The sequence below is a fragment of the Nuphar pumila genome, chromosome 11 (assembly GCF_984573655.1).
Source record: "Nuphar pumila chromosome 11, dmNupPumi1.hap1.1, whole genome shotgun sequence".
Taxonomy (NCBI): domain Eukaryota; kingdom Viridiplantae; phylum Streptophyta; class Magnoliopsida; order Nymphaeales; family Nymphaeaceae; genus Nuphar; species Nuphar pumila.
This window is the reverse complement of record NC_143259.1, coordinates 68,199,581-68,212,413: the sequence shown is the minus strand read 5'-3', so window position 1 is coordinate 68,212,413 and position 12,833 is coordinate 68,199,581. Positions and strand designations below refer to the sequence as shown.

General features: G+C 40.0%; 1 protein-coding gene across 2 annotated transcripts in view; it reads left to right on the top strand.

Annotated features, from left to right (window-relative positions):
- Positions 1 to 259: 259 nt before the first annotated feature.
- The window catches only part of LOC149822416 (bystin-like), a 33,174-nt gene continuing 20,600 nt past the window's right edge, over positions 260 to 12,833 (top strand). For both annotated transcript variants that reach the window (XR_016425983.1, XM_089980855.1), the window contains exons 1-3: positions 260 to 445; positions 558 to 788; positions 888 to 1,011. Coding sequence is in view for 1 of the 2 variants with exons in the window: in XM_089980855.1 (XP_089836981.1) it covers positions 308 to 445; positions 558 to 788; positions 888 to 1,011 (493 nt within the window). In the remaining variant the exon portion in view is untranslated. The remainder of the gene's footprint in view (positions 446 to 557; positions 789 to 887; positions 1,012 to 12,833) is intronic.

Below are 12,833 nucleotides of genomic sequence, written 5' to 3'. Positions count from 1 at the left end.
TATACCCCCTAAAATAATATTTTTTGTAATCTTTACATTGAAAATTTACTGATCTTCATTGAAACTCGGGTGGGGTCCGAGTATGGTATGAAATTTCACAAACCATATCATATATCGATCGGACTCTTTGAGTCTGACCCCGATTCTAATCAGGACTCCTCCTTTTATCACCTGACCCTATAGGGTTTGGTACGGGTCGGGTTAGGGTCAGACACGATCCATTGACACTTTCCACGCAACCCTAACAAAGTTGCAGCCAACACCGAAAGAGAGAGAGAGAGCGAGGGAAGCAGCAGCAGCAGCAGCAATGGCGGGCAAGAGAAGAAAGGAGCATCAGCATGCGTCATCAGAGCCTTCTTCCTCCTCCAAGAGACCCTCTTATCCTCCCAAGCACAAGCACCACCGCCGCCATGAAGAGGAGGAAGCAGATGGCGAAGAAAACGAGGCAAAGATCAACCCAACAACGCCCTCCCCTTCTCACCCCCTTTTCCTTAACCCTTCTTTCCACTAATCCAACTACCAACCTTTTCTTCGGTCCTTGTGATGTGAAAAAACAGTATCTTGAACCCAAGTTGAGCTCCAGGATCCTGGAGGAAGCCATGAACCAGCAGAAGGAAATCCTCGCCGAGGAAGAAGCACAGAAAACCGGGTCTGCGCGTGCCCGTGACGCTTTCTCGGCGGCCGCGGCCGCGGCAACTGCTCCGCGAGATTCTGATGGTGATGCTGATGACGACGACGAAGGCAGTGATTTGTTTTCTGATACGCAAAGCCAGTATGATGGATATCAAGTACGTTGTTCATCAAATTATCCTCTTCTGGTGGGATTTTCTTTTCTGGGTTACTGATAGTTGAGGGTATCTGTTTCAATGTGAAATTCCTTCATTTAGGTGATTGACGAGGAGGACGAAAGGGTGTTGGCTGCGTTCATGTCGAAAGATGCTGGCCCTCAACGCACTTTGGCCGATATCATCATCGAAAGAATCAAGGAAAAAGATGCCCAAGTTGCCTCTGGTGCGTCCTTTCTTTTCTGTTTTCTGTTAAGACTTTTAGGTTCCGTTGTATGAAAGAAAGTTCTAGTTAGTTTTATCTTTCATTGTGAGTTTTAGCTTTTTAGGTGTAGTTTAGTTCAAATGAGACAATATGTTACTTCTGCAGCAATGCAACTTCCCTTCCACAATGTGGAATTATATCCTAAAACTTGCCTGAATGACGGCAGCTTAATTTGTGGTGCCTGAATCAACAAAACATTTTCCGCCTTTGGCAGATTTAATCTTTGTGCTTATTGGACAGGCAAGTAAAATGCATGCTGTTTTTTTATTTCTACGGTACCCACCGAATTCTTGGGTGCCATTCGGGTCGCGTGCTGCTCATTAGGTGCCTTCAGTGATTTTTCTTTTCTGTCAAATGCATATAAACAGTCCACCATCTCCTGTCCACTCTTTGCTCAAAACTGAAAGGATTCTGTTGTTCCTTTGTAAGGGATGATCATGATGTGATTGTCAGGATAGTTGAAGGTTTCTGATAGGATTATGTTTTGTGAGGGTTGTAAACTTGCAAAACGTCATCCCCTACCCTTTAGCAGGAGCGAGTCCTCTGCACCCTCATTTGATATTGTACAGACAGATGTGTGGGGGCCTATACCTGCGGTCTCAAAGAAAGGGACACGGTATCTTGTGATTTTTGTGGCTGACTATTCTCAGTACACTTGGATTTATTTCATAACCTAAAGAAATGAGTTGTATGATGTGTTTATTAACTCCTATAGTTATGTAGAGACACAATTTGGTACCAAGATTATGATCCTTCATTTTGATTCTGGTTAAGTGTTCATCGGTAGCATTTTTGTGACTGCCTTAAGTCAAAATTTGTGATCCATCAATTATCTGTACAAACTGAAGCAAACTGTTGTTTCAGAATGAAAAAATACGAGTATTCTTGAGATGGCACAAGCTATGCTTCTTTCAGCCTTAGCTCTTCATGAAATTTGGGTTGAGGCGGTTTGCACAACAGAATATATCATTTATAGATTGTGATATGTTCCTTTGTCTAAATGTACTTCATTTGAATGATTATACTTACATTCATCTAGATTATTCTTTGCGTAGAGTTTTTGGACGTACTGGCTTTGTTTTGCTTCCTCCAAATGGGATAGACAAGTTGTTAGCCAAGTTAGACAAGTGTTGTTTTCTTGGATATCATGATCATCGAAAATACTATAAGTGTTCTGAACCAGAGTTACCAGAAGCTTCTTAGATAAGTGAGAAGTCTAGTTTCCAGAAACTCTCTTCAGAAGCACGATACTCCTCACTTTCGAAACTTGATGAGAATATCGATTATCCCATGCTTCTCCTATGCTTTCCACATGCTTCATCTATTCTTCTTATATGTTTTCTCACTCTACTTTTCATGTTTTTTGTGTTTTCTCTCATACTTCTCACTTTCATGTGCTTTCTCTAAATTGGCAGTCATCATTTTTAGATTTTGTTAAAAATTTAATTCTTATACTAAAAAATCATGAAATTTAAGAGTAATCACTTCTATGTTAGTTTTTATTTGCATTCTATTTCAATTCCCATTCAATTCTTATATTTCTTTTTTTATTCCTCGCTTCCCGCTTCCTATACATTTTCAAATGCATCGCTTGCTTCCACTTCCCGTATTGTTTCTCGCTTCCGCTTCCTAGTTTGACAACCTTGTTCTAAACCTATATGCAAGCGGCTTCATATATCTTGACATGTTGCTTTTGATGAACATCTACTTTTCTTTCCGAGTATTTTAGTATGTAAGGATCATAAATGTGCTGCCTCTTTTTTATTCGTTTTCCTGATGAAAGTAGTGCTGTTCACACGCCTCATACTGCTTCCCAAATATGTAGTCATAGAGTCCCAAAATCTATTCCTAGACATGCCAAAGAGTGCCATGTTGTAATGTCACGTATTTTTCACACATAGTTAAATTTGAGATTCTCGAAAATTTGGCTAAGTCTGGGAGAAAAATCGTTTGAACCTCGATTTTAGATCAATGCTTTTGAGTTCGGGTTTGACCCAGGTCTCATTAACTAGGTCTAAATGAGCCAATCGAAATGTGAGAAAAAGTTTTATTTTTGAACTTTAAATTCAAGCGAAATTAGGGTTATTTTTGGGCGAATTTCGAGTTATATATCGTTAGATGCGTCTCGAAATTATGAGCGTAACAATATTTTATTTTCTTCGATTCAGACTACGGTGGACCCGAAAATCACATTTTTTCAAAAATTGAGCAGTTTGTCAGTTCAGATCCGAACTTGGATCGGACTGGATCTGATGAATTGGATCCAAATTAATATGGATTTGGACTCTATCCAAGACCCATATTAATCTGGATATGATCCAGCCCAAGACCCATTTGAAATTTTGAGTTGGATTTGGATCTTGGATCCGGATCTAGATCCAATGCCCAACAATTTCCAACTTTAAATTCGTTAAAGACCTTTAAATTGGGGTTTATTAATGTTAAGAAGCCTCCTAGGTTGATTTGGTAATTTTTGGAAACTTCTGAAAATTTATTTAATATTTAATAAATAAATAAATAAATAATTAATTAATTTAATTCCGAAAATTTATTTTAATGTTTGTTTAGGACCCTTGGTAAAGGCCCTAGACTTAACTAGAAACATCTAAGAAGGTTTGAGAAGACTAAGAGTTGTTTTTTTATAAAATTTTGAAAAGTCAACTTTTGAGGAGTTTAAAAAAATAAATTTTGAAAACAAGGGAAAGTTTCAATTTTGGAAACTCCCTTCTCCAGCCATCTAAAGAGGGCTGGAGAAGGGGGGGGGTCACCCCCTCTCACCCTTTATATATAACAAAACAAATAAAATAAGAGAGAAGAGAGAGAAAAAGAAAGGGAAGAAAGAGAAGAGAGAGAGAAAGAGAAAGAGAGGGGAAAAGCGAGGAAGAAGAAGAAAAAGTAGAGATTCAATCTTCTTCAGCCATCCATCCACCTTCTACCATCGTTTTCTTCATTTTAGATTCATGGTACAGGTTCTTCTCTTGTTTCGGATGAGACAAAGAGCATGGATTTGTATTCCATGCAATATTTTCGATAAAAATCCATGAGAGAGAGTAAACTTGACTATTTACTCTAAGATCCATGGTTAAAATTAATGTATTAGCATTGTTTTCGGAATTTATTTTGGTGATATATATATATATATATATATATATATATATATATATATATATATGTGTGTGTGTGTGTGTGTGTGGGGGGGGGGGGGGGGGGAAGCCACTAATCTAAGGTGTCAGTGCTCCGAAACAATTTCTGTACTAGTGGATGCACTTGTTAAAAACAGAAATTTTGTTTTGGTTCTTGCTCATGAAGGACCCACTTACATCGTTACATGTTCCATGTCAAATTTGCTGTTATGGATGCACACGAAATCTTGAATGCAAGAATCCATATGCGTATGTTTTTTTATTGTATGGCAAATCTGTTAGTGCATGCATGATTAAGTGTATTTGAGCATACACATAAGCACTTAAAGCTTTAAACCCTGTTTACATATAGGCACATATGATAGCAACTTTTATAAAAAAAATGTTCTGGGTTGAGTGGTTCAGCGGGGACCGACCTGGGTCCTGCTCAGCCCAGCCGAGTGGCTGGGCTGGTGCAGGCCTGGCTGTCCCTGCCAGGCCAGCCACTCGGCCTGGGCTGGTGGTTTCCCGAACAAAAAAAAACTGAATTATTTGGATACAGCGGGCCTGGGCTGACCAATCGGCTGGGCGCTGGGCTGTATTTTGCTAAAAAAAAACAGGTTTTAAAACAGTGGGGGCCCAGCCGGCCTACAGTCGGCTGAGCCATGGGTGTCAGCGCCTAGCCGACTGGGTGGACTGGGCTGAGGCACTGACCCAGCTGACTGGGTCGGCTGGGTGGGGTTTGGCTGCGTGCCAGACCCAGTCGACTGGGTCGGTTGGGTCAAGTGTATTGAAAAAAAAAGAATTTTAATTGTGTGTTGAGGGTGTTAAAATTCCAGTTTTTGCCCGTATGAATGCTTTGGATATGTGCACACTAGAAGTTGATTTCACATGCTTATGATTGATTCACTATGCACGATTAATGTGCAAATGCAATGCTAGTTACATGTGCATCTTGTGGGCATGTGCAATTCCTAAATTTTTGATTATGTTGCGTATCCATGTCTGTATAAGCATTTACATGTTATAAGTGAATAGATTCATGAGTGAAAGCTTTCATATGACACGAGTACATGCATTAAATGAAATAATGTTTTGGACATGAATATGTGTATGGATATGTGTGCACTCATGTATATGTTTATGAATTTATTGTTTCATGCACATCTTAAAAGTTTGCATACATGAATGTGTATTGAAGAGCATGTGAAAGTAATGCATAGTAGCATGCTATTGAGGATTTTTGCATATGAATGCATCGATGATCAAATAGATCATCTCAGGCTGTGTGAGCCTTGAGCACGTGTTGCTCTTTGTTTTAGTTGTTAAATGCATTGAAAAAAATCAAAATGTGTTATTATTGTCCTATTGCACTGTTCCAATTTGCCACGGGTTGTGGTCCCGTGAAGAGCTTTGCATGTTGATTTGCAAGCTTATGTTATTAATTTTGCATGTTGAATTGCAAATTAAAAGATATGAATTAATAACGAGATAAAAAGAAATTAAAGAACAATGTAATCTACGTTTCCTTGATGTCCCTTCTTTAGTGTTAGAGTTCAAAATATTGTGGTTTTGGGGAAACCGTGAGGATACTAAAACTCCGTGTGCGTTGTTGCTGCCCCTTAACCCGATATTGAAGTTCTTCTCCTGACTACGGTTTTAGGTAGAATCTGTCACTTTCCCTAGCAGTGGTGTGTAGAAATAGCTCTTGTTTTGGTATACTAAGAAAAATAACATTATGGTTGTTGATTTTCATAGTGTCCCGACATTGGTTGTTGATTTTCAATGTTTCGATGAATGCTGTTGATTCCTGATATCGGTCGAGAGCTAAGTTTGGAACCCAGTAATAAAATATAACTTGTGTGCTAAGTTACCCTATGAACCCTACTTGACCTCGAGAATTCTTACCCGTTTTGAGTATCCGCAGAAAATGATAATTAAAAAGATAAACTTAAACTGTGTGCATTTAATAGGAACATGCATATGAAAAGAAAACTATGATGAAAGATGATTTATTCATGCATTGCACTAAAATCGTGCATATTTTTGCTATGCATTAGATGATGCATATTTACTTGTTTCGTTAACTGTGATATATATTGGTGAATGCATGATGTTATTCCTTAGTGCATGTTAAATGTCTTAAATACTTAAATTGTGATATCTGTTATTAAATATTTTTTCATGCTTAATAATTGTTCCCTATCACATGATTATTTGAATTATGAATGTGTTATATTTATGTTCCTCAAAAATATTGCATGAATCTTATTTATATACTTTTTACTTGTTTGATTCATTAGAGAGACTCGTACGCAGGATTCTTTGGATTCTGACACCCTACTTTTTGTGTTTTTCGCAGCCTCAGATGCCTAGTGGAGAGGACTTGCTTCTGAGAAGAGTCACGAGGGGACCACACGACTACATGGCAGATTCTTTGGACAACGTGACTCTTTCTTTTTGCTTTCTTTACTTTTAATTAATTATATCTCAGACTCTTTACATTTGAATAAATAAAGTTTGGTTTGATTTGGTTTGGTATGAAAGATGAGTATAAGATCCCTTATGGTGGTAGTTGTGTTTAACTGTAAAGGCCCCGGTCTCTCAGATTGTTTTCGCACTTGTTAAAAAAATTTTTGCCATTTTTTCAAGAGTACGAGTTGGGGTCGTTACAGGTTTGGTATCAGAGCCCAACACAAAATCTTATATTTTATCATCTTTTGTACCAAAATTCTCTTTTTGGTAAGTGAGCCATGTCCAAGGATGCCAACAAGTCATGCCTTATACTCTAGAGGAGTCTCCTTCACTAGTATGGCTATGAAGTACCTTTATGAAAGTATGCAAATCTCTTATGCATTCATGATTTGATTCCTAATTTTGTGATATAAACCAAGAAATGTTGATGTGCGTGTAATAATTGTAATTATGGTAAATGTACGAGATCAATCCTAAGAGGGCAGGATCTGTCAGGGTTAACTTTTAAATCTTTTTGTGATAGGCGTATTACTGTACTCGCACTTCAACCTCTTCTGGTGCTCCCGCGGACTGGCAGGAGCAGATGAACTCCATGATGAATGCCCTCTACACCCTGACTGAGGCAATGGCGGCACAGACGGCTCAGGCAGCATAGGCGGCGTAGGCAGCCACCTGCATCCATCCTCTCGAGGTTGTCCCGAACCTCGGTGGGGTTTCCTAAGAGAAATTCCTGAAGTTGGATCCGCCAACTTTCGCAGGAAAGACAAACCCAAAGGCAGCAAAGAGCTGGGTTGAGGAGATCGAGTGGGCATTCGATGTCCTACCTGTCCCCGAGGATAGGAAGATCGCTTTTGGCACGTACCGTCTGAAGGGCGATGCCAAAAAGTGGTGGGACACCTTGCAGAGGGTCAAGTATGATGGAGTGGACGAGATTCTCTGGGAGGTCTTGAGAGAAGAATTTTTGGACGCGTACTTTCTCACCTATGCGCGAAAGCGGATGCAACAAAAGTTCCTGGATCTGACCCAGGGAGGCATGAGTTTGGTGGACTACACCACCAAATTCAGGAGCTTGGAGAGGTGCTGCCCGAACCTGTTCAACAGTGACAAGGCAAGGGCGGTCGAGTACGTTCGCGGGCTGAAGGACGGGCTTTGAGTCCGTGTAATGATGAGTCGACCTACCACTCTCAGCGATGGGTCGCAGCGGAGAGGCGACAATTGAGGTGGTTCTACGAGCATGCTAGGAAGAACACACCTGCGAGCGTCAAGACACAGGGGTAAGAGGCAGTGGACTCAGCAAGGAACCCAGCAAGGTCGACCCCAGTAGAGGCAGCAACAACAGGGGAAGGCCCCAATTGTGTGCCGTTAGTGCAACAAGAGCTATCCTCAAGGCTCTTGTCCTTTGTTCAAAGGAGTATGCTACCAGTGCCAACAACCTGGGCACATTGCGACGTATTGTCCGAACAGGCCGACGGGTTAGGGAGGATAACATCAACAGACATAACAACAACAACAGGGACAACGAAGGACAAATGGACGAGTCTACGCTGCTACAACAACCGCACAGGACAATCAGCCTGATCTGATCAAATGTATCTTTCTAGTTGCAGATCATTACACACTTGTTATGTTTGACTCTGGCGCTACTCACAGTTTTATAGCCTCGTCGTTTGCAAATCTGCTTGATTTGGTTCCATCTAGCCTTGATAAGACTCTCGATGTGATGTCACCTATGGGTGTATCCTCTTCTTGTGGGAAGTACTTTATTGCAGTCTGTGTGGTGATCAGAGGCATGAATTGTCTGTCGACTTGGTTATACTAGATATGACGTTTTATGATGTCATTTTGGGTATGGTCTAGTTGTCTAGACATAATGCTACCCTCCAGTGTCGGGGCAAGAAGGTCCTTTTGGAATGTCCCAATTTGTCTGCATTGTTATTTGATTCGACGAGACCGGTAAGCGAGGTGAAGATTGTTTCAACTTTGAAGATTTCAAAGTACCACAAGTAGGGTTGTATGGTGTTCTTGGCCAGTGTGTCTGTGCAGGACAATCAAGAGACACCCTTGGATCAGGTAGACGTTGTTCGTGAGTTCCCAGACGTCTTTCCTGAGGACGTGCCTGGATTGCCACTACATAGAGAGATTGAATTCTCGATCGAATTAGTGCCTGGTATGACACTAGTTTCTCGAGCTCCGTATCACATGACACCTGCTAAACTTGTGGAGCTGAAGAAGCAGTTGCAAGAGCTTCTTGACAAAGGTTTTATCAGGCCGAGTGTATCTCCCTGGGGTGCACCGATCCTCTTTGTTAAGAAGAATGATGGTTTGATGCGGCTTTGTATCGATTACCACATGTTAAATCAAGTGACGGTGAAGAACAAGTACTCCTTGCCTAAGACCGATGATTTATTCGACTAGCTATGAAAGGCAAAGGTGTTCTCGAAGATCGACCTTCGTTCCGGTTACCATCAGTTGATGATAAGACGAAGGATATTCTGAAGACTGTGTTCAGGTCCATATTCGGGCATTATGAGTTCCTGGTGATGTATTTTGGACTCACCAATGCCCCTGCAACGTTTATGGACCTTATGAATCAATTTTTTAGTTTATGGCTGGATTCTTTTGTCATTGTGTTCATCGATGCCATTCTTATATACTCGAAAAGCGTGGAAGAGCACCGAGGGCATCTTTGGATCGTATTACAAACACTGAGAGAGCATCAACTTTATGCGAAGTTCTCTAAGTGCGAGTTATGGACCGATAGAGTGATGTTTCTCGGCCATGTGATTTCTGAAAAGGGCGTTGAGGTAGATCCTGCCAAGGTGGAAGCCGTTTTGTCATGGGAATAGCCGAAGACGGTGTCTGACATTAGAAGTTTCTTGGGATTGGTGGGCTACTACCGTCGATTCATCCAGGACTTCTCGCGTATAGCTGCCCTGATGACTTGATTATTGCAGAAAGCAGTGAAGTTTGAGTGGTCATTTCGGCGTGAGGAAAGCTTCTAGGAGCTGAAGAAGAGGTTGACTACAACCCTGGTGTTGATGTTGCCTTCTGAGACGGGTGGATTCGTTGTGTACAATGATGCTTCGGGAACCATACTAGGTTGTGTCCTTATGCAGCACGAGAAGGTTATCACGTACGTTTCTCGGCAGCTGAAGGTGTATGAGAAGAATTGCCTCACACATGACTTGGAGTTGACAACAATGGTCTTCGCGTTGAAGATTTGGCGCACTACATTTACGAGGAGCAGTTTGAGGTCATGTCCGATCACAAGAGCCTCAAGTACATATTCACTCAGCGTGATCTAAATTTGAGGCAGCGTAAGTGGTTAGAGTTTTTGAAGGACTATGACTTCTCCATCGCTTACCATCTCGGTAAAGCGAATGTGGTGGCAGACGCGCTTAGCAGGAAGGTGTCGGTGATGGCCGCCAGTCTGATAGGGCACAGTTGGAATTAGGTTGAGGAGTTCGTCAAATGACAAACTTTTTCCGATGACTCAGGGCACATCCTTTGTGCTGGGATGCAGGCGCGGTCAGAGATTTTAGATTGGATCGAGGAGCTTTAGTCAACCGATCCGGATTTCAAGCGGTTGTGCGTGAGTGCCCAGACGCCAGAGGCACATTTTTTTTATTGTATGGCAAATCTGTTAGTGCATGCGTGATTAAATGTATTTGAGCATACACATAAGCACTTAAAGCTTTAAACCTTGTTTACGGGCACATCTGACAACAACTTTTATAAAAAAAAGTGTTCTAGGTTGAGTGGTCGACTGGGTCGGCTGGGCGTTGGGCTGCATTTTGCTAAAAAAAATAGGTTTTAAAACAGTGGGGCCCAGCCGACCTACAATCGGTTGAGCCATGGGCGTCAGCCCCCAGTTGACTGGGTCGGCTGGGTGGGGGTTTGGTTGTGTGCCAGACCCAGCCGACTGGGTCGGCTGGGTGAAGTGTATTGAAAAAAAGAGAATTTTAATTGTGTTGAGGGTGTTAAAATTCCCGTTTTAGCCCGTATGAATGCTTTGGCTATGTGCATGCTATATGTTGATTTCACATGCTTATGATTGATTCACTATGCATGATTAATGTGCAAATGCAATGCTAGTTACATGTGCATCTTGTGGTCATATGCAATTCCTAAATTTTTGTTTATGTTTCATATGCATGTCTCCATAAGCATTTACATGTTATAAGTGAATAGATTCATGGGTGAAAGCTTGCATATGACACGAGTACATGCATTAAATGAAATAATGTTTTGGACATGAATATGTGTGATTGATTCACGAGTACATGCATGTATTTAACCTGGATACATGTGCACTCATGCATATGCTTATGAATTTATTGTTTCATGCACATCTTAAAAGTTTGCATACATGAATGTGCATTGAAGAGCATGTGAAAGTAATGCATAGTGGCATGCGATTGAGGATTTTTGCATATGAATGCATCGATGATCAAATGAATCATCCCGGGTTGTGTGAGCCTTGAGCATGTGTTGCTCTTTGTTTTAATTGTTAAATGCATTGCAAAAAATCAAAATGTGTTATTATTGTCTTATTGCACTGTTACATGTTGCCACAAGTTGTGGTCCCGTGAAGAGCTTTGCATGTTGATTTACAAGCTTATGTTATTAATTTTTTATGTTGAATTGCAAATTAAAAGATATGAATTAATAACGAGATAAAAAGAAATTAAAGAACAGTGTAATCTACGTTTCCTTGATTTCCCTTCTTTAGTGTGTGTCTTGGATATTGCGGTTTTGGGAAAATCGTAAGGATGCTAAAACTTTGTGTGCGTTGTTGTTGTCCCTTAACCCGATATTGAGGTTCTTATCCTGGTCACGGTTTTAAGTAGAGTCTGCCGCTTTGCCTGGGGGTGGTGTGTAGACACAGCTGTTGTTTTGGTATACCGAGAAAAGTGACATTATTGTTGATTTCTATAGTGTCCCGACATTGGTTGTTGATTTCCAATGTTCCGATGGATGGTGTTGATTTCTGATATCGGTCGATGGCTATGTTTGGAATCCAAAAATACAACTTGTGTGCTAGGTTAACCTGGGAACCCTACTTGACCTCGAGAATTCTTACTCGTTTTGAGTATCCGCGGGCAATGATAATTAAAAAGATGACTTAAACTGTGTGCATTTAATATGGACATGCATATGAAATTAAAACTATGATGAAAGATAATAATTTGTTCATGCATTGCACTGAAATTGTGCATATTCCTGCTACGCATTAGATCATACATATTTACTTGTTCCGTTAACTGTGATGTATATTGGTGAATGCATGATGTTGTTTTTTAGTGCATGTTAAATGTCTTAAATGTTTAAATTGTGATCTCTATTGTTATTAAATGTTCCCTAATGCTTAATAATTGTTCTCTATCATATGAATGATTATTTGAATTATGAATGTGTTATATTTATGTCCATCAAAAATATTGCGTCAATCTTATTTATGTTCTTTTTACTTGTTTGATTCATTAGAGGGATTCATACACTGAATTCTTTGGATTCTGACACCCTACTTTTTGTGTTTTTCGCAGCCTCAGATGCCTAGTGGAGAGGACTTGCTTTTGAGAAGAGTCACAGGGGGACCATACGAGGTTCTTTGGTTGGGGCTCTTTCTTTTTGCTTTCTTTACTTTTAATTAATTATGTCTCAAACTCTTTATATTTGAATAAATAAAGTTTGATTTGATTTGGTATGAAAGATGATTATAAGATCCCTTGTGGTGGTAGTTGTGTTTAATTGTAAAGGCCCAGGTCTCCAGGATTGTTTCCGCACTTGTTTAAAAAAATTGTCATTTTTTCAAGGGTACGAGTTGGGGTCGTTACACATGTTGAGCTGAAACCTAATCTAATCAATTAAAAGGGGAAACATTCTCCACATTTCTTGGCAAAGGAAAATCTCGTGATAAATTGCAGAAACTTGCTTTCAGGAAATCCTGAAAAATTATTGACATATATGTAAATATAAGAAAAAAAATTAAAATAAAAAGCTAAAAAAATAATAAATATCGTGTTAGTAATGTGATGTTTTCATGATAAAAATGCAATATTTTCAAAATAGGCAATAATTGACAATATCGTGTTTTTTTGGGATTGTATCAATTTTTTAAAATCTCGTGATAAATTCATGAGATTTTCAGAAAACCATCAATATTTGTGACTGTACTCCATAGTA